The sequence below is a fragment of the Onychostoma macrolepis genome, chromosome 15 (genome assembly GCF_012432095.1).
Source record: "Onychostoma macrolepis isolate SWU-2019 chromosome 15, ASM1243209v1, whole genome shotgun sequence".
NCBI lineage: Eukaryota > Metazoa > Chordata > Actinopteri > Cypriniformes > Cyprinidae > Onychostoma > Onychostoma macrolepis.
The window spans coordinates 20,483,982-20,503,630 of record NC_081169.1 but is presented as its reverse complement, the minus strand read 5'-3'; the positions used below and the strand labels follow the sequence as shown (position 1 = coordinate 20,503,630).

Sequence of the window (19,649 nt, the reverse complement as noted above, 5' to 3'; positions counted from 1 at the left end):
ACGGAAGATAGTAGTCCCATTAGAGAATTACCTGTGTGTTTTCCTTTTACAGGCAACCGTAAAAGACAATGCAATGCGTAATTCAAAAAACATGTGAAACACCTATCAAAAATCAATACAGAAAATTCCCTCATATTAACACAGTACACTGGGCCGAATATTTACAGAATTTCTTACATTAAGCAAGTTTACATGAAGTATTTCCGGTCTTTTTTCAAACAAATAGGTTGCTCCATCATTTTATGTAGCTGTAATTCAAAAGCTTCTCTTTCAAAAGATTATGTTGATAAGACGTTATTCTGTTTTCTGCTGATTTCAGCATGTAGTGCTCCAAAAGTTGACTTTCAGTGCTTCTTCTTGGATGCAGAACCGCCACATGCATTACAAGCTGTAACTTGTTAATACGGTCAGGGTGTGTGAAACAGGCCTCAAACTGAAATTTACAATGAGCTTATGTAACAAGAGAAAATAAAAACCATCAATACACATTACAACCAGGACTTTTTACCAGTAAATCTAGCCATGTTGGCCAATTTTAGCCTCATGCGTTCCCTCTCCTCTGGGTTCCTCTTTGAAGTGCATTCAAGAGTAGAGTCAGTCTCAAAGGAAATGGCTGGGCCATGTGAAAGCAAAGCCGTCCCCGTCTTTTCTTCAGATAAAGTGGTTGTGGGGGACTGCAGGACCAGCCTGCTCCGCATTGAGTGTCTGAGGCGTAGCAGCAAAGGGTTGCGTTGAGAATACAGCTCCTTCTCTGGCCTGATGCACAGGAAGCAGGCAGCACACAACATGCGGAAAATATAGATCCATCCAAGGTAGTGAAGTTCCACAATGTTCAGGAGAAAACAACCCAGGCTAATGCTAAACATAAAATTAAGGAAAATGGTCTTTTCAGTGGCTCGCGACACAAAACAATCAGTCCGTGTCGGACAAGGGTACGTTTCGCATCTAAACAAATGAGGCACCTCAAATCCAAACAGGTAGTACTGACCGACAAGAAACGTGATCTCTAGGATGGCACGGATCAAGACGTGAACAATATAGATGAGGAGAACCTGACTGGAGAGTGTGGTTGGATCTTTGCCGACCTCACCAAAATCGTCCTGCAGGAGACTCTGCTCCACACTTTCCTCATCCTGACCACTCCATTCTTCTCCTTGGTGTCCATATCCCAGTCTGACACCATCCCCTTCCAGCTGCCCTGAATAGTCTCCCACGGAGTGCTTGGCCTCTGCCTGGACCCTCTCTGTCTCCTGCTTCTCATCTTTGGTGATTTTGTGCAGCACGTAGATGATGTAGAAGATGGAAGGTGTTGAGACCAGCACAATCTGGAAGACCCAGAAGCGCAAATGTGAGACGGGGGCGAAAGTGTCATAGCAGACGTTGTTGCAGCCCGGCTGCAGGGTATTGCAGGTAAACTTGGACTGCTCGTCGCTGTACACGGCGTCTCCAACAAGGGTCACCAGCAGGATGCGAAAGATCAGAAGCACCGTCAGCCAGATCTTACCGATGACCGTCGAATGATTCTGAACTTCTGTTAGAAAGCGGCCCAGAATTGACCAGTCCCCCATTTTTTAATCTGGAGAAAACAAATAAATAGTGGAAAGGCAAAGATTTTCTGTTATGTTGTCATCTATTATATTATATAAAATTTTAGTTCTTGAAAGAACAGTTTACCCAAAAATTTAAATTTGCAGAAAATGTACTCGCCCTCAGGTCATCCATGATGTAGATGAGTGTATTTCTTCATCGGAACAGATTTGGAGAAATTTAACATCATTAATACATCACTTGCTAACTAACGGATCCTCTGCAGTGAATGGGTGCCGTCAGAATAAGAGTTCAAATAGTTGCTAAAAACAATATAATCTACAACATGACTCCAGTTCATCAATCAATACTTTGTGAAGTGAAAAACTGTGTGTTTGTAAGAAACAAATCCACTTTAAACTGTAAGTATTTTCTCCAAATTTGTTCCGATGAAAAAACTCATCTACATAAGTTTTCAGCAAATTTTCATTTTAGAGTGAATTATTCCTTTAAGAGAGTTAAATAAACTACTCTTAGGCAAATTAAAAGCAAAATTAAATTTTTGATGCCAGAATGTTTATTTATGTTAATTTAAGTTCTTCATCATGCATGTTTCATGTTTTAAATGTATTTATGGTTAATCTAATTGCTTGATTATTTGTGTCATCTATACTGAGGTGAATTTAGGTAAATTTGGACACTTTTTGCCATTTAGGTGACTGGGGAAAAATGTCTCAATTATCCTGAATTATCCTTCTTACAGTCATTATTTAATTTGGTAGGACAATAAAATGGCTCACTCATTTAATGAAATTGTACAACATCATGACCATTACATTGATTAATATAATAAAACAGACAAGAAAAAACACTTACCTCTGGATAATTTGTTTACAAAAATGGCAAAATGCGCAAAAAATAAAATTTGCATTGCTACATTTGAAAAAAGGTCTGTTTGTCACCAGGAAAAGACCTCAGTGTGTGAGCTGGGGAAAACGGGCTGACCACAGGCATCTATCCAAACCCTCATTGTACTGTATTCAGACAAAGAGTCCCAATGTACAATGTCACAAAGATTTAAAAATACAATGGGATGCAACATCTCTGAATGTCCCTGAACAGTCAAACAAATTGTTCAAAAGAACCTGCTGGAATGGAGAAACAATGCTAATTCATGAGAGATTTTGTCCTACATGCTCTGAGAGTGTGAAAACTAATGAAATTATTTTCTGCATGGTAAATACTCAGTAAACACACAATATGAAAATAAACAACATTTAATCTGTACTGACCCATTACACTCATATTTTTCTTATTGAATTATTGTCAAGTAACTCAGGCTTCCTGTTGAAATGTATTATTAATGCACAACACAATATGTCATCCTTTGGGTCAAAACAAGCAAAACCAACTTTTAAAATAATAATAATTCAATAATGAAAATCCTAATTAATTAGAGCTTTTGGGAAAAATTTAGTTCTGTGAAGTATTTTGAATTAAGAATATATATATGCTTTAAAATATAGTTTTCAAGTGCAATACAGCACTTCAAAATCATAGTAAGAAAAGGTTGATAACTTTAAAGTTACAGTATCTGCTGTGCTAAAGGATGAAAATATTTCATATGCAATTAAGCAAAATAAAAAACTGCAAGCAAATAAAAGATAGACAGATGCAATTTACAGTTAACATTTTGCACATCGTCAATGTTTTCAATAGGATACCTCACCATCTGCCCCCGACACACAATATCCAGAGTAAAACATAATTTGCACCGCCTCGACATCTGTCTTGGTTACTCCATATACATAATCTTAATATTTTGCATTTGGTCCTCTCACTTAATGGACACCAAAACTGGATGTCTTTATAATTTATACTTCATAATTTGTTGTGCTTGTGTATTTCTATGTTTGTATGTTTATTATTCCTGATATATTTATCTCTCTCTCTCTCTCTCTCTCTCACACACACACACACATGTTTGTTTTTGTGAAAAGTGGGGACATCCCATAGGCGTAATGGTTTTTATACTGTATAAACTGTATGTGCTATTGCCCTCCACCTAACCCTTCCCCTTACAGGAAACTTTCTGCTATTTCAGATTTTCAATACACTCCATTCTGTGTGATTTATAAGCGTTTTGAAAAGTGGGGACATGGGGTAATGTCCTGAAAATGTCATACCCTTGTCATTATACAAATTTATGTCCTCATTTGTCACAAAAACACATGCGCGTGCACACACACACACACACATATGTATATATATACAGTATATATATATATATATATATATATATATATAGGCCTATACTATATATATAGTAGTCAACATTTGAAGTGGATCAAAAAAGTTAATCAAAGTTGTCCTAAGACAAGAACGCATTTTGGTTTTAGGTTTTAGGACAACTTTGATGAAAGGTTTTGATCCACTTCAAATGTTGACTGTTACGTGTGTGTGTGTGTGTGTGTGTGTGTGTGTGTGTGTGTGCGCGCGCGTGTTTTTGTGACATATGAGGACACAGGTATTACAAGGAGAAGGTGATTTATGAGGACATTCTCAGTGTCCCCATATTTCAAAAGGCTTATAAATCATACAGAATGAGTTTTTTTTAGAAAGTAAAAATGCACAAAGTTTCCTGTAAGAGGTAGGTTTAGGTGTAGGGTTGGTGTAGGGCGGTAGAAAATGTGGTTTGTACAGTAGAAAAACAATAGAAGTCTATGGAAAGTCCCCACAATTCACAAAAACAAACCTGTGTATGTGTGTGTTTAATATTTATTGTATTTTAAATATATTGGTCAATTATAAGTATATTGTCTTAGTTAATGCAACAACTTTAACTTGATTAAAAACTATAAATAAATAAGACGTTTTTAAAATTAATGTGTAATGTTTTTCAATAATTTTACTTTAAGTCAGTTGCTTAGGCCTATGTAGTAGCTAAAATATGCATATTCATGTAACAATTTTATGGTTGTTACTTTCGACATCATTGACATTCAGTTTCGATTTGTCGTGTTAAAAGTCGTTTAATGATATAATGCATAAATGTTTGATTAAAAATAAAAAGTGTCGTTGCTCCAAAGTGTGTTTGTGAGTGCAGCGCTGTGATGGAGTGAGCTGGCAGAATCTCAGCAGCAGCAGCAGCGCGTATATCAGATGAAATGGTTTGGCCCTCGGGGTTACAGGAAGTTGTAGCAGCTGCCATGTTTAGCTGCTTTGTTGTAGATTTCTTGTAGGTTTCCTGCAGATTTTTTTAAGTGTTGCAATGGAGCCGAGCTGGAGTTCATTTTTATTTCAGGTAAGCCACCCGTTCAAAATAAATCCCAACCGCGCGGGAAAACTAGAAAATCGATCGGGACTCTTAAAAACAGCGCGAAGCGGGGAGATTTGAGCTTTAAAAGCGGGATTTTAAGGCAGTAAAAACAATGGCAGCTAAGCTAGCTCACATTAGCCGCTAATGCTGCATCTCTCCCAGACTTCCAGCTGTGAACTATGAGGGAGACGTACAAGGGATTTCTTTCCCTCTTTTCTCCCTTCTCCTTCTCATTCACACTCTTTTTTTTTTTTACGTGCTTTTTGCCTTTTTTATCTTAAGTTAAACACTTTTAACTGACAGCTTATTCCTTAGTTTTGTGTACTCATTGATTTTGTTATGACACAATTTGGATGTTTTGACCAGACGCAACGTCCATGTCTGCGTATGTAATAATAGAATACGATGTTTATGTGCATTTTTGGCACCGTTTTTTAACACTTCATTTTTCTTTTCCAATCGATCTCCATGATTCTCCTTAATTTCCTGTGTTTATTTTTATTTGTTGTTAACGCAGCTCCCTACTTTTATTGGAGGGAACGTGGGGAGAATGGCTGTGTCTCAAGATCTTCTCAGTTGCCTACCTAGACATCATAATCGAATAGGACGTGCATATGATGAAAGCAAAAATACTGTAGAGGTTCTCTACTGTACAACATAACTGTGACACCCCAAAATCTCACAGAACGTTTGTTGTTTAAGTTTGAAAGCACCTCTTAAATTTGGACTTATTTTCTTACTCCAACCTTAAAACGGTGTTTTGCAGTTAATTTTGCTGTATGGTCAGCCCATGCTTATGCTTCTGACGTCCATTAAGCTTATGCATGTAATGATTGATGTTATTAAAGCATGCATTGCATTGGTATGTGAGGTGCAAATGTAACTTTTGCACTGATGCATGAGGAATCTGTGCATGTTTGCACTGAAATGTGAATGCTTATGTTATGGCTCTTATTGACAGCATGCAACTCTTTTTACCATTGATCTGATATGAGCTTATATTTTAAACTTAACATAAAGGTAACAAATATTGTTCACTCTTATGGCAAATTCCTGTGATGTTCCCCATTTGCTGAACGATTCAATGCCATTTTGTAGAGATCGACCAGTGTAATTTTTTACAATGATATTGACAATGATTTTATTTCATAATTCATCATTGATATGTGGAATAAATTTTAAGCATTTCTGAATTTCTGATTTTTGACACAAATAATCTGACTATATTTATGCAAAGTTGTTTTTGCAGTCTTCGCTTCATTTAACCGTTAAGATTAAAATGTTATGCAATTTTCATTTAGAATCAATACATTAAATAAGTAGGTTACTTTACCTGTGAAAATTGTTGTTTCCTGTTGAATGCATTGGAATTACTAGGTGCTATTCTGTAATTTACCATTGGAACCATTGCTAACATTTATGCATTTGGCAGATGCTTTTAGTCAAAGCCACTTACATTGCATTCAAAGTACACATTTTTATCAGTTCTTTCTTTCTTTGGGAATCAAACCCAAGAACATGGTGTTGCTAGTACTATGTTCTACTGTTTGAGCTACAGGAAAGCTAAAAAAAACTGAGTAGAAAAGTATAAGTATTGTTTTAAAAAATGATCAAACCAGTTAATAAATGTAGTCAAGATATGCATGTTAAGTTCTTATTATTAGGAGTATAAGAAAGTAGTGACTTATTAACTTTTCTCTTGGGAGAGAAAACATTTGAAGCACTCTACGGCTCCAGGCTTTGTTTCAGAAAGGTTTTCCAAAATGCATTTACTTGGAAATAGAAGCAAAAAAAAAAACATTGGAAAGACATTGGCAATGTCCAAAATGTTGTTGGGAGTTAACGGTAGGAAGGCTTGTAACTTCTTCAGTGTGTGCTTCATCATCATCATCAACATCATCTTAACACTTATTTTTAATTGGACACACACTGAAACAATTTTGCAATCAACTCCAACATCAGATTTAGCCTTTTCTGTGAGCATAGATTCATTGTTAGACACTGTCTGGAACTTTCTTGACCACATTATGCATGTTTGTCTGCTGAAGGATCCTCAGAAGTTGCTTCACGCTGCTTATCTTGCATGCACCATTCATAATCCATGTTTGATTTTGTGCAAGCTTTACCTCAATTGCTGAACTAGATATTGTCAGTAACGATCAGAATTCACTGACCATTTAAGAGAGAAACTTCACAATGTTTGTTTCCTAAAATATTCCTCCCAAGTTCTTCTAAAATGCATTATAACGCCATAAAATGGCTCTAGCTATGAAGTCTTTACACTGTAATAAACTTACATCAGTTTTAAAACCACAAGATCAGTGATTTATTAAAACTGGTATAAAAAAGTGCTTAATTGTTCTGCTTGATTCCACCCATGTGATGAAGCATCTAATGAGACGATGGTCTAGCGCGTCACTCCTCATTGTTCTGCAGGCGTCGGAGGTTATTCATGAGCGAGGCATTGTCCGGCTCCCAACAGGCATCTCCTAATCCGTCTGCAGCAAACAAGAATCTGATTCACTGGCTTCTGTCTTTGGAGTAAAGGAGTTCTGCTTGCTCTTGTTCTTGCCTTTGGTTTTTTGACAGATTACATGAGCAGATATGTTGGTTTTGATGCCACAGATGTTTAATTTTGGCATTGTTATTAAGCTATTTTTCTCTATTTCACCAACAGGAACGGCTGTAATAGGCTTAAACAGATTTAACCGTGCATCTGCTGTCTTCACCGATCACGGTTAAAGTTTTGAGGCTTACGCAGCAGATCAGAGTGTGTCAGTTTTTATATAATATTATGAATTCCAAGTCCATTTTCCACATTATGGCTGTGCACACAATGTGGATTATCATATGTACCAATACGTCATTCGGATATATAAGCTCACAATAGCAGCGTATATTAAATGCAGTAAGTTTGCTTCAGATTTCATTTTGCGTTTAGTCACGCTTGTCAGATTTAGATCTGCGTTTTGAAGTACCTACAGTTCTTGCAGTTTTATGTACATTGTTCAACCTCCATATTATTTCTGTTGGAGTGACCTCAGCCTTCAATGTGGATTTGTATCAAAATCATCCAAGCGACAAGAAGAGCAGGCTGCTGTCACTGTTTGAATGCTTGATGTTTGGCAAATTTGAATGCATCCAAATACAAATACACTCATAGAACGACTGCTAACCCATATCAGCAAATAGTGCTGGGTTAACAATGTTCAGAGCTCCCAAAGCAGCTGTGTCCCATCTAATTGCACATTTTGTAGAGCAAGGCCACCTAATCAAGCTCACAAAGACCTCCTACGTGGTTTTTAGGTGAAAATGCAAACTGAACACGTCTGTTCTTACATACTTTTAGGATATGTAAGCCTGTAAGCTTTAATGTGGCATAGTGTTCCCCCGGCCATCATCAGAGGCAGGTCCAGCCTGCAGGTCTCTCGTTACTGTAGGCTTTACTATATTTCCTCAGTGATACAATTGTGTTGGTGAATGCGCACCCCCCCCCCCAACTGGATGCCGTGACCAATGGGACAATGAAGGCAGCTGCAGAACGGGGAGCCTAATAGTCGTGTAGTCTTTCAGCTGCTCTTGTTTTAGGGTTGTGAACCCCCCCACGACCCCACCCCTTATGAGCAAGTAATGCTCTACCGACCTCCACTCAATTATTATTATTATTTTTTATTTTTTTGGATTAGACAAAATCTTGCTTTTATTTAGATTTTTTGTTTATTTTATTTTTATTTTATATTTTGGTTTAATTTACATTTTGTTTTATAATTTTTTTTAAATTATTTTATTGAGCAACACTTGCTGTATTGTGATTTATAAAATCTTGTCTATTTCACTTATGCTGGATTTTTCTGTTCTCAGTAGTTGTTGTAACAGTTCGTTCTTTAATTTATAATCATGTTCTGTTGTGGGGTTTTTTTGTGGTTTTTATTTCTTAACCTGTAACAGATTTTGGCCAACACTAAAACAAACCTTATTTTATACTCTCCTATTTATTGTGGTATTTAATAGTTTACCCCAAAAAAATTATATTTCTTGTCGTTTTCGTACCCTAATGTCATTTTAAACCAATATGAGATTGTTTCTTTTGTAGAGCACTAAACAAATTTAGAGGAATTTTAACACTGCCTTTTTACAATGAAATTGAATGGCAATACTCAAAATTGAATTACTGTATTGTATTGTATTGCACTATATTCCACGTTTTTATTAGATGTAAAGTTGTCCGCGCCGATAGCCTTGTGGGCAGCGCACCAAAATACAGCGCTGTAGTGCTACGGGCGTCCCAAGTTCGAATCCTGACTCGAGGACCTTTCCCAATCCCATCCCCCTATCTCTCTCCCACTTCGCGTCCTGCCAGCTCTGATCTGTCCTATCATAATAAAGGCATAAATAAATCTTGAAAAAAAGATGTAATGAACGGATTGTTTTCTCCTACCTCCACAGTAACTCTCAAATTTCATTTGCACTTCCACATAGCCTATTCAAACATGCATGAACCAACAATGTTTAGCAGCATTAACATACATATTGACATCTTGATTTGCCACGTTTGAATATGCAAATGATATTTAAGAACTGCAAGAATTTACGAAATGTATGGCAGTTTTGGTGCTTGGCCGCATACGTCCCACCTTCACTTATAGAAAAGAACTATGTGATCATTCTGCCTTCAGACTTGCTCCTTTAACCATGTAGTCTCACCATGTGTTTTGCTGTCGTTGTTGTGTATGGCATGATGTAAGTTTAGCAGAACGTCCTGAGCCTGTGAGGCTAGTCACATGAGGAACCGCTTTCATTACATGCTCAGATCATTTTACATGCAGTAGATTTATGTTTGCAGGCTGCAGGAAGCTGTTAATTTCTTGTGCAAAAACACTGAAGTCTCTGATATGATGCACACGTCTGCACATTCGCGTCTTGCCCTGACGTGATCTAAAGATTCCAGTTAGTCACACAAGGATTATGTTTGCCAAGAATTACATCTTTTTTTTTTTTTTTATGCATCTGCTTTTTCTCATCTTGAAGTATGTTGCTCTTTTCTTAAAGAGTTGCTTTTTATGGACAGTTTTTGGCATGTTCTCTTACTTCTGAATGCATTACAGTCCACATTCCTTCTCATTCTCTCTCTCCCTCACTTTCTGTTCAGCTTTCTCAATCTCTCCAATATCTCATTAGTCATCCTGCACTTTGCTGAACAGCTGACTGTCCCCCTGCTAGGTCCCAGTCAGGGCTTCTCTTGTTTTCCAAGTTGCACAGATGCCCTGGAAATGAGTCAGTTTCTATTTTTGCTAAACATTTAACACCGTCTCTCAGCTGAGGTCGTGTCTACCTCATACTGGCCAATAGCAACACTGGCCCATAATATCACAGCCAGGCTTTTCACACAGCTCTGGCTATGAGTTTGCATGTGTTCAAAGTGAATGATTGGCCTACACAGTCAGGTTTTATTACAGAAAATTTGGTTATTTATCGTTTAATACTAGAATATATACTGGCTGATATTTAGTATTTAAATTAAACCTTTATCATCACTTAATGCTTACTTATTTTTTAAAAGTACTAATAATTTAATAATCCTGTTACATGTAATATTAGAAGTCTTAAAAAATAATGTTTTTTTTTTTTTTTTTCATTGTGATGCCTAAATTCCCTTGTAGCATTAAAATGACTCATTTTTGGTTTTCATTTATTTAGTCAAAATGTTATAAAACTTTAATATCAGCCATTTATCAAGTATCAGCTTGATTATAGTTAGGCTTAGCATTCTTTATTGTTTTTAAAATAGATAAAAGTTTAAAAGTTCAAAAGTTTAGGGTCAGTAAGATTTTTTTTTTGTTTCCCCTTCAATAAATAAATTAATATATTTATTTATTCAGCAAGGATGCATTCAATTTATCAAAATGGACAGGAAAGACATTTGTTACACGGGATTTCAATTTCAAATAAATGCTGTTTTCAACTTTCTATTCATCAAGGAATCCTGAAAAGAAAATATCATGGTCTCCACAAAAAGATTTCAACTTTGATGATAAAAAGAATTGTTACTTGTGCACAAAATTAGCATACTAGGATGATATCTGAAGGATCATGTGACACTGAAGACAGGAGTAATGGCTGCTGAACATTCAGCTTTGCATCATAGGAATAAATTACATTTTAAAATCTATTAAAGCAGAAAAAGTTACAAAGTTATTAAAGTTGTAAAAATATTTTACAATATTAATGTTTTACTGTATTTTTATCAAATAAATGCAGCCTTGGTGAGCATAAGCATCCTTCAAAAACTAGTGGTTGACCGATATATTGCCAAGACCGATATACCGTCCGATATCTGGCATATTTCAAACATCGGCATCGGCCGATAAGTTTTTCTGTTTGGCCGATATGTTCGTGCACCATACTTTTTTGATAGTGCTGAGAACAGCAGCACCTGCGCACACAGCGCTCACATTCTCCCTCTTCATTGTTTGCTGTAGAACTGTTGAACAAATTAATTAAAAGGTATACAAAAAAGTATTATAACAATTGCCTAAATATTATTAGTAATAGAAAGGCAAACATTATAATACTTTATCGTTTACCGTCAGTATACAGCAAATACACATTTATATCGTTTAAACAAATGTCTAATAAACATTTAATTCCACAGACCTTGCAGACCCATACAGTGTGCATTTGAATCCTGCATGTTCGCGTGATGGGAATTGAATGTGCGATCAACAAACATTAGATTTGTGATTTCAAATTATGCTTCGCTTTATCCATTTGCCCACTGTCATATTCATGTCATTTTTACTGCGTGCTCAATGCACACAAACTTCCCAGATTCCCAGAGTGCCCTGTTGGTTACAGTGTTTACTTTCTTTTTATTTATATATTTTTAAATATTCCTTTATTTGTGAAAAATACTGTAATAGGATTACAGAATCAGGGAGTTGTCATCTAAAGTATGTATATTTTATGCATTTATTTTTAATATAATTCATTTTCAAATTATTTCAAATTCCTCAAACATTAATTAAAATAAATAGAAATTATAATTAAAATAAAACAAATATACTTATATATCGGCCACCCTGCTCTCTAAGATATCGGCATCGGCTGTCAAAAACCAATTTCGGTCGACCACTACTGTTAAAATACGCTTTGTCAGTTTTGGTTTTGTTTCAGGTCTAAAAGCTTCAAAGAATTGTTCAACATGCTAAAATTTCTTCTCTTTCTATCTCAGCAGGCCAATGAAGCCCTCCACCACCAGCATCAGAACAGCCTGCTGCCGCTGCTCAACTCTGAGCCGCAGGATCAAAAGCCTATTCTTCCCATCCCGCTCGACCAGAAACCCCCAGTCAGTGCGGCTGACCTCCTCAAAGACAGCATGGGTGGTGGGACGGGTGGAGGGGGAGGAGGTGGTGGCGGCGGTGGTGGTCAGGTAGTAATAAAGAAGGAACCCAAGTCAAAGACTCCCTTCATATGTGGCTACTGCAACAAGGCCTTTCGGGACAGTTACCACCTCCGGCGGCATGAGTCCTGTCACACGGGCATTAAGATGGTGTCACGGCCCAAGAAGACAACCACAGCGCCCACCATGGTGCCTCTCATTTCCACTGTGCCACGCGACAACAACGGCAACCCTTCCTACGTCTCCACGGTGGCTGGTATTCTCACCACCGCCACCACCTCTGCATCTACAGCCGCGGGCGTGATGTCGGTCCTGCCGCAGCAGCAGCCGGCCGTTCCCAAGAAACCCCCCAAACCGGTGAAGAAGAACCACGGCTGCGAGATGTGTGGCAAGGCCTTCCGTGACGTCTATCACCTCAACCGCCACAAGCTCTCACACTCGGACGAGAAGCCCTTCGAGTGCCCCATATGTCACCAGCGTTTCAAGAGGAAGGACCGCATGACCTACCATGTGCGCTCGCATGACGGCGGTGTGCACAAGCCGTATATCTGCTCCGTTTGTGGGAAAGGCTTCTCTCGGTATGTTCAGCAATTCTAAAAGATTATACCTTTTTGTTTTATTTTTTTATTATAGAAGAAACCAATTTGTCTCACTTATATTTATGTAGTGCTTTTATACAATATATGTGACCCTGGACGACAAAACCAGTCTCAAGTGTAAATTTTTCTGAATAAATAAGCTTTCCATTGATGTATGGTTTGTTAGGATCGGACAATATTTGTCTGAGATACAACTATTTGAAAATCTGGAATCTGAGGGTGCAAAAAAAATCTAAATATTGAGAAAATCGCCTTTTAAAGTTGTCCAAATGAAGTTCTTAGCAATGCATATTACTAATCAAAAACTAAGTTTTGATACATTTACGGTAAGAAATTTACAAAATATCTTCATGGAACATGATCTTTACTTAATATCCTAATAATTTTTGGCATAAAAGAAAAACCGTTAATTTTGACCCATACAATGTATTTTTGGCTATTGCTACAAATATACCCCAGCGACTTAAGACTGGTTTTGTGGTCCAGGGTCACATATCATGTTTCAAAGCAGCTTCACAGTAATAAGCTGGAAAATAGCAGAAGCAACGATGAAAACTTCTTTAAAAAGTAGACAAATCCAAATTCTGCTGTAAAGCATCTGTAAATAAGACAATAGTGTCATTATACACTTAATTTTCCACAGGTTATTTGTCCTGAAAACATCTTGCATTACTTTTTACAAGCATCCACAAGCTTTCATGCCTGCGGTTTCCAGGTGTCAAAAGTTCAAATTCCCCAATCACAGCTTTTCTCTTAAATGAATACATTTTCTGCCCAATGTTTTACTTAATCTTCCCAATTTGGCAACCATGCACTCTCTCTGCTTTAAGAAAAAAGTGCAGAAGATCTGAAAACATATCAGTTTAGCAATTTTCTCTACGATATTTTGCTCAAATGAATGTACAATACAGCCTGTCTGTCTTTTTTTTTTTTCATGAAGTCGTTTGCGCTGTAATACAGCCAAATGTGAATCTTAACTGTATTGTTTACGATTGTGGTTGCTCAATAAATGCATGCAACCTCTGTGCCACTATATAAATTCATTTTGTTGTAGTTTTAATAGATAAACATTAACATCAGTGTTTTCCCTACCATTATTTTAGGGGGGCGGGTTTGTTTACTCATACAGAAGCGCGCGAAGCTTGCGGTGATATTAACGTCTGTCGTCTCACTAAATGAGGACATAAATACATGAACGACATCTCCAGAACTGCTCTGAGAGTCACTTCATGAGCATTCGAGCGTTTCATTTGAGAAAAACTATCCTCATATCATATACACAGAAATGTAAAGGTATTCACGGCAACCCGTCAAAATAAAAGTTCTTTTTTACTTGAAGACATTGGGCAGAACTTAATAGGTTACTACTAGTAAAACTATTAAAACCTTATCTTTAAGGAATAATCATACAATGTCTTCAATGTTATTATCAATATTAAATCCCCTTTATTTTTATGTCGGCCATAAACCTAGGGGAAACACTGAACATGGTTTGCAGTTGTTGGAGTTAATATTAGGAATTTCACTGGTTTAGCTTTGGAAAGCTTCTTGTTGGACGAGTTTTCATAATGTAAAGACTGTTCATTTATTTGAATTTTAATGCATCAGGAAACTAGATGAGGTAAAATAAGCCATGTGAGTTTGTTCACTTGATTTGTGCTTATGTGAAAGTGCAATAATTCTAATGAAATGTCATTTTAGACATTTCTTTTTACAATAATAATGATTACTCGCGATTATCGGTTTAACCGTTATTGTGCAGCCCTAATAATAGTATCATTATGCAGTTCAGTTCAAGTTTTGTTTTCATCCATGTACAGTGACGTCATTTTTATTGTGTGTGATTTCCTCTCCAACAGGCCGGATCATCTTAGCTGTCATGTCAAGCACGTACACTCCACAGAACGACCCTTTAAATGCCAAGTAACGGTAAGACTGCGCATGCCACTCGCTCTCCTGCAAAATCAAACTGTTTCATTGGTCTGTCGCACTCTGTCCACACACTGATTTGTCTTTCCGTCACTGCAGGCCTGCACATCTGCCTTCGCCACCAAAGACCGTCTGCGTTCACACATGATACGGCATGAAGGCAAAGTCACCTGCAACATTTGCGGGAAGATGCTGAGTGCCGCCTACATCACCAGCCACCTCAAGACCCACGGCCAGGCCGGCTTCACCTCTCCCTGTAACAAAGGTATGCCTGTTCTCCAACAATTTTCTGTGTGATTTGATGTGGCCGTTACAAAATGGAATTGTACTTTTTGTTCACTTTTCATAATATTAGGTGCTAAACCTGGCCTTTTAAAGTCCACAAATGTCAGCTGTGTACTGTGAATACTGGATATTCAATTATGTAGAGGTTAGGTAAAAATAATAGCTATTCAGGCCTTAGCGGTAAGGATTTTTCTTCAGTTCTGATTTTTACTTTTCACTAGTCCCACCACATTATGTATTTTAATACTACTACAATTAATTTACTAGAAATATTTATATTTTTCATAAAAAGTTTACATTGAAAATTTAAACATTTCTTTTAGGAACATTTTTCTTTAGCACTGTATATTACTAGAAATATTTATATTTTTCATGAAATGTTAGATTTTGCCAAACAATCCACAGTTTTATTTACAGAAAATGTAAACAATTTCTTTAGAAACATTTGTCATTACTTGACATTATATTTACTAGAATATTATATTTACTATTTTACAAAAAAAAAAAAAAAAGCTGGTATGCAATGCAAAACATTGGTTTGTAGGTTTTACTAATACTTTCAAGACCATCACAAGTCATTTTTGACAATCTAGCCATTTAAAAAAAAAATAGATGTGTAAGATCAATAAATGTAAAGTATTCAGGGGCATTAACAGCTACTAGCCTGAAACTCTCACACTAACCATTGGCCATCTTTATTACTAAACCCTGCATTTTCTGCATTTTCCCACAGTGTAACCCTAGAAATCACCCCAATGTTTTATTCACTCTCTCCTTTTTTACTTTTTCCGGTCAGACTCTAACAACGTGTGCAACTCTGCCTCAGTCACATCAGTCACTGCTTCATCCGCGTCCAACACTACGGCCATGAACCGCGGCACCGCCAGCAACCCTGTCACCATCGCCGCCCAGATGAACATCACCACCAACACGGTCAACATCACCTCCCCTGTCAGCCTTCAGCATCCAGTCACCATCACTGCTCCCGTCAACATCGCCTCGGTCAACATACCAGCTACGGCGCCCATGAACATCGCCCATCCCGTCGCCATCACCTCGCCCATGTCAATGAACATCACTGGTCCGCTCAACATCGCTATGAGGCCGATGGAAAGCATGTCTTTCCTCTCGCAGGTCCTGCCTTCCACCCCGCCCTGGTAGAACTCAACATCCCACCCGCCTTCTCCTAGTGAACCTCATGTCTCCCGTTTTAGTCTTCCTCTCCTGTGAGGGAAAAAGAGCCTGGAGGAATGGCGAGTATAGGAAAATGACAGTCCGCAGCAGCAAGGAATCATGTGGATGTTAGCTGGCACTTTGCGTCTCCTTCGCTCGGCTGAGAGATTGTCTAGAGTTCTGTGACGGACAGAAAAAATTGTTATTGCATGGAGTGGAAGACTGACATGCTGTATGTTTGGTGATTTCACTTTTCTAGTGCCAGAAAATCCTTGCCAGTCGGCTGTTTGAAGCGGAGTGCTTCATTGTTAGTGTTAACGGTTTAAGGACTTTGGCAAATATTAACTGTGAGGATTTTATTTTTGTTACGTTAGCTTGCTTATCAGTATTTCATAGTTTTATGCATATAAATGAGTCACGTACAACAGAAGGGACAGTGGCTTCCATTAATGGAAGATGAGAGGGTTTTATTTTTTTTTGAGACAATACTCTACAGATGAGGAAAATCTAGAATACGTTTTTAAAAGGCCTCCTTTCATTGTAAGCCTTTTAATCTGTAGCTGTGTTTTTGTTTTTATTTTTATTATTATTATTATTATTATAATTATTATTCTTTATAGGTAATCTTTGGAGTTGGTCATTCCTGATTGTAGAATAATTACGTTCTGTTTCAGTAGCTGGGATATTCTTCTGCTTAGTGGGGTTGAACATTAACAGTTACAATCTTGCACTGAACGCATATCTCTTTGGTGATTATTCTGACGGCAGTATTATTTTAGATCAAATATTTTGAGTGTTCGCATAGATGCCTGGTCACCAAGTGGCCGACTTCAACACTGAAAGGTCCATTTTTATTCTTAAGAGCATTTAGTTTTGTAACCATGACGTCTCTGCTCTTCCTTTCCGAAGGACGAGGGCTGTTTTTCCCTAGGACCTTTTGCTCAGGAAATTTGCTGAGGGTGTCCCAACTTACTCTGCTCCTGTTATGGACAGAATCGTGCAGAACGCTTTCTTCCAGACCTAATTTTCTACGCAATTAACACACTAAACATAGTTCCTTTTATTGGCGAAAACTGAGACGCACCTCAAAAGGTCGAGGTGCCGTATACTCTTCAGCTGTTGACGTGATCGTCCGTCACAGGAGCATAAAGTTAACCTCTGTTGCTTGTTCGTTTACCCCAGTCAGAGTAAAAACCAAAACTGCCTTCAAATTTTCAGGGTTTGTCATATTGTTTTAAGTAACCCTGTTTAAAAATAACAGAATCAGCTTGTGCAGATATCCCCAAACTAGTTATTCTCTTCAATTTTCCTTTCCCTGTTGGATATAATAAGCAATACGCCTTTCTCAGTCCTCCTTTTGACCGAGCCGTACAGCTGTCGTACCCGTTTTATGTTATGATATGGGGAAACCGATGCAAGGTATGTAGTCACACGTGGCCCTCTAAACCAGGGTTGTGTGCGCTTGTGTGATGTGAATGAGTCTCAAACAAAGAGTAAAACCAGCTGAATGTGATCGTACTTTAAATGATGATGTCATAGCTACCAGCGCCTCGGCGTAAATCGCCGGACGAAGGTTTAGTTTGTGTTAACTCGCACCCCCAGTGTTTCCCAACCAGCATTGACCTGGTAGCAAAGCATTTGTGGTCTCAAGTTAGTATTACATGGACTTGCAAGTAGGGATGTGAAAGCAAAAATTGTTTAATGGCCTGTTTTACGTTTTCGTTTTGTTTGTTTTTAAATGTTGCCTTCGTGAGAGGCGGATTATTACGACTGAGAACTGGAATTCGAGGAATGTGACTGAAAAAAACACTACAACAACAAAAAAACAAACGAAAGGGTTTTTAATTGTGCTTGTGATTTAAATGTTTGTCCTTCCACAATGGCGTCACTTCCGTGCCTGAACTGCATGTCTGAAAATGCCACCTTGAAACACATCAGTCTTCTCTCAGATAAGACGAGCAGTGCTCAGCGATGGAAACTGCCTGGGCGGCCAACTGCAGTTTAACTGTTTACCAAATGTGTGTGGAGATTTAGAATCTATTTTGCATATGAAATATCAAGTTGCCATGTTTGAGGAATTTGTTATTTTTTTTTATATCCTATAAAGTATTGCTCATGAAGTTACTCCTTATGCATCAGTATCTTTTAAAGAACATTAATGGGGCAAAATCCAGAAAAGACTTGGTGTTCGGTTTTGGATTGGAGAGTTTAAAATGAGTCCAGTCCTTTCATGTCCTTTTGATTAAATTGGCAAACCCATGTGAAGGCCAATGAATGTATATCTTTGTACAAAAACATTTAGCTCAGAGAACGTGGTAGTTACGATAGACACATGCAAGGAAAAACACAAGTAAAATAACCTTTTATAAGACTTTTTGTATTAGAACATTAACATTGGTAATTTTGTATATATATGAAGACTAGGCTTTTTTTGGTTAGCAGAAAGGTAAAAACATTCCTACTTTTTTTTTTTTTTTTTTTTTTTAAATGTATGTCAAGAATAATTATGTAAACACATTGCGCAATGTTTTATGTGCCTTTTATTTGGGTTGTCTAAATAAAAGAAAACTGTCAAGTATGATTTGCCTCATTCTCTCAATGCTTTGCAGGGAATGATAGATTTCAAATAAATGCTGCTCTTTTAAACTTTCTACTCATCAGATAACTTTTTCCAGCATTGATAGTAGTAAGAAATGTTTATTGAGTAGCAAATAAGCATATCAGTTTGATTTCTGAAGGATCATGTGACACTGAAGACTGGACTTTTTTCCAGTCTTAAAAGTTAATGAAAATTAATACATAAGGGCATACATTAGGCATCTGACCGTATAAGCAATGATTGATGCATAAATGACCTTTCATGTATGTCATACAGATTTAAATCTATCCATCAACTCATTGAGTATTTGTGGATGTCACTATACAGAATGACAAAATATAATTCTCATATCGTGTCTGCTAATGCCATGAGCAATAATGATGATGGTGGTGGTGGTGGATAAACTGGGTTTTCACTTGCAACTAATCTAAATCCAGGTGAAAAATTTGCAGTGTTTTTAGAATTATTCTTCGATATTATTCTTGATACATATCAATTTTAAACAATCTTACTCAAGGTAAATTGTACTAAGATCATGTTTAGAGGGAATTCAGGATAAGGGCAAGTTATAATCTACAATTAAATGCTCTATATCCTTGTCTTTTTTAAGAATTATAATGCAGATAATCGCTTATTTGTAAATACAGTATAACATATATAACATTTTTAAGTATACTTATTGTTTGGAAATGATATGCTTTTGAAGACTGAACACCTAAGTACAATAAAAATGCGTACAAATATTTATTAGTCAATGTAATAGTTTTATTTTTTTTTAACAAATTGGCATTTATAAAATATATACATTTTCAAACAGAT

At 37.1% G+C, this 19,649-nt stretch overlaps 2 protein-coding genes across 2 annotated transcripts; one reads left to right on the top strand and one right to left on the bottom strand.

Annotated features, from left to right (window-relative positions):
* Positions 1-488: 488 nt before the first annotated feature.
* On the bottom strand, positions 489-1,574 carry LOC131520627 (gap junction delta-2 protein). Its single transcript, XM_058745006.1, has one exon. It carries the CDS (start codon positions 1,566-1,568, stop codon positions 489-491), a length of 1,080 nt encoding a protein of 359 aa, XP_058600989.1. The 5' UTR covers positions 1,569-1,574.
* Positions 1,575-4,625: 3,051 nt separating this feature from the next.
* vezf1b (vascular endothelial zinc finger 1b) lies at positions 4,626-18,723 on the top strand. The gene is made up of 5 exons (XM_058745386.1): positions 4,626-4,831; positions 12,078-12,823; positions 14,704-14,773; positions 14,873-15,038; positions 15,855-18,723. The coding sequence occupies exons 1-5, from the start codon at positions 4,799-4,801 to the stop codon at positions 16,217-16,219; spliced, it is 1,380 nt and encodes a 459-aa protein (XP_058601369.1). The 5' UTR covers positions 4,626-4,798; the 3' UTR covers positions 16,220-18,723.
* Positions 18,724-19,649: the final 926 nt, after the last annotated feature.

Coding starts and splice junctions, on each gene's coding strand:
- LOC131520627 (XM_058745006.1), bottom strand. CDS start 1,568: ATGGGGGACTGGTCAATTCTGGGCCGCTTTCTAACAGAAGTTCAGAAT.
- vezf1b (XM_058745386.1), top strand. CDS start 4,799: ATGGAGCCGAGCTGGAGTTCATTTTTATTTCAG. Junction 14,774..14,872: donor CCTTTAAATGCCAAGTAACG/GTAAGACTGCGC, acceptor CCGTCACTGCAG/GCCTGCACATCTGCCTTCGC. Junction 15,039..15,854: donor CACCTCTCCCTGTAACAAAG/GTATGCCTGTTC, acceptor TTTTCCGGTCAG/ACTCTAACAACGTGTGCAAC.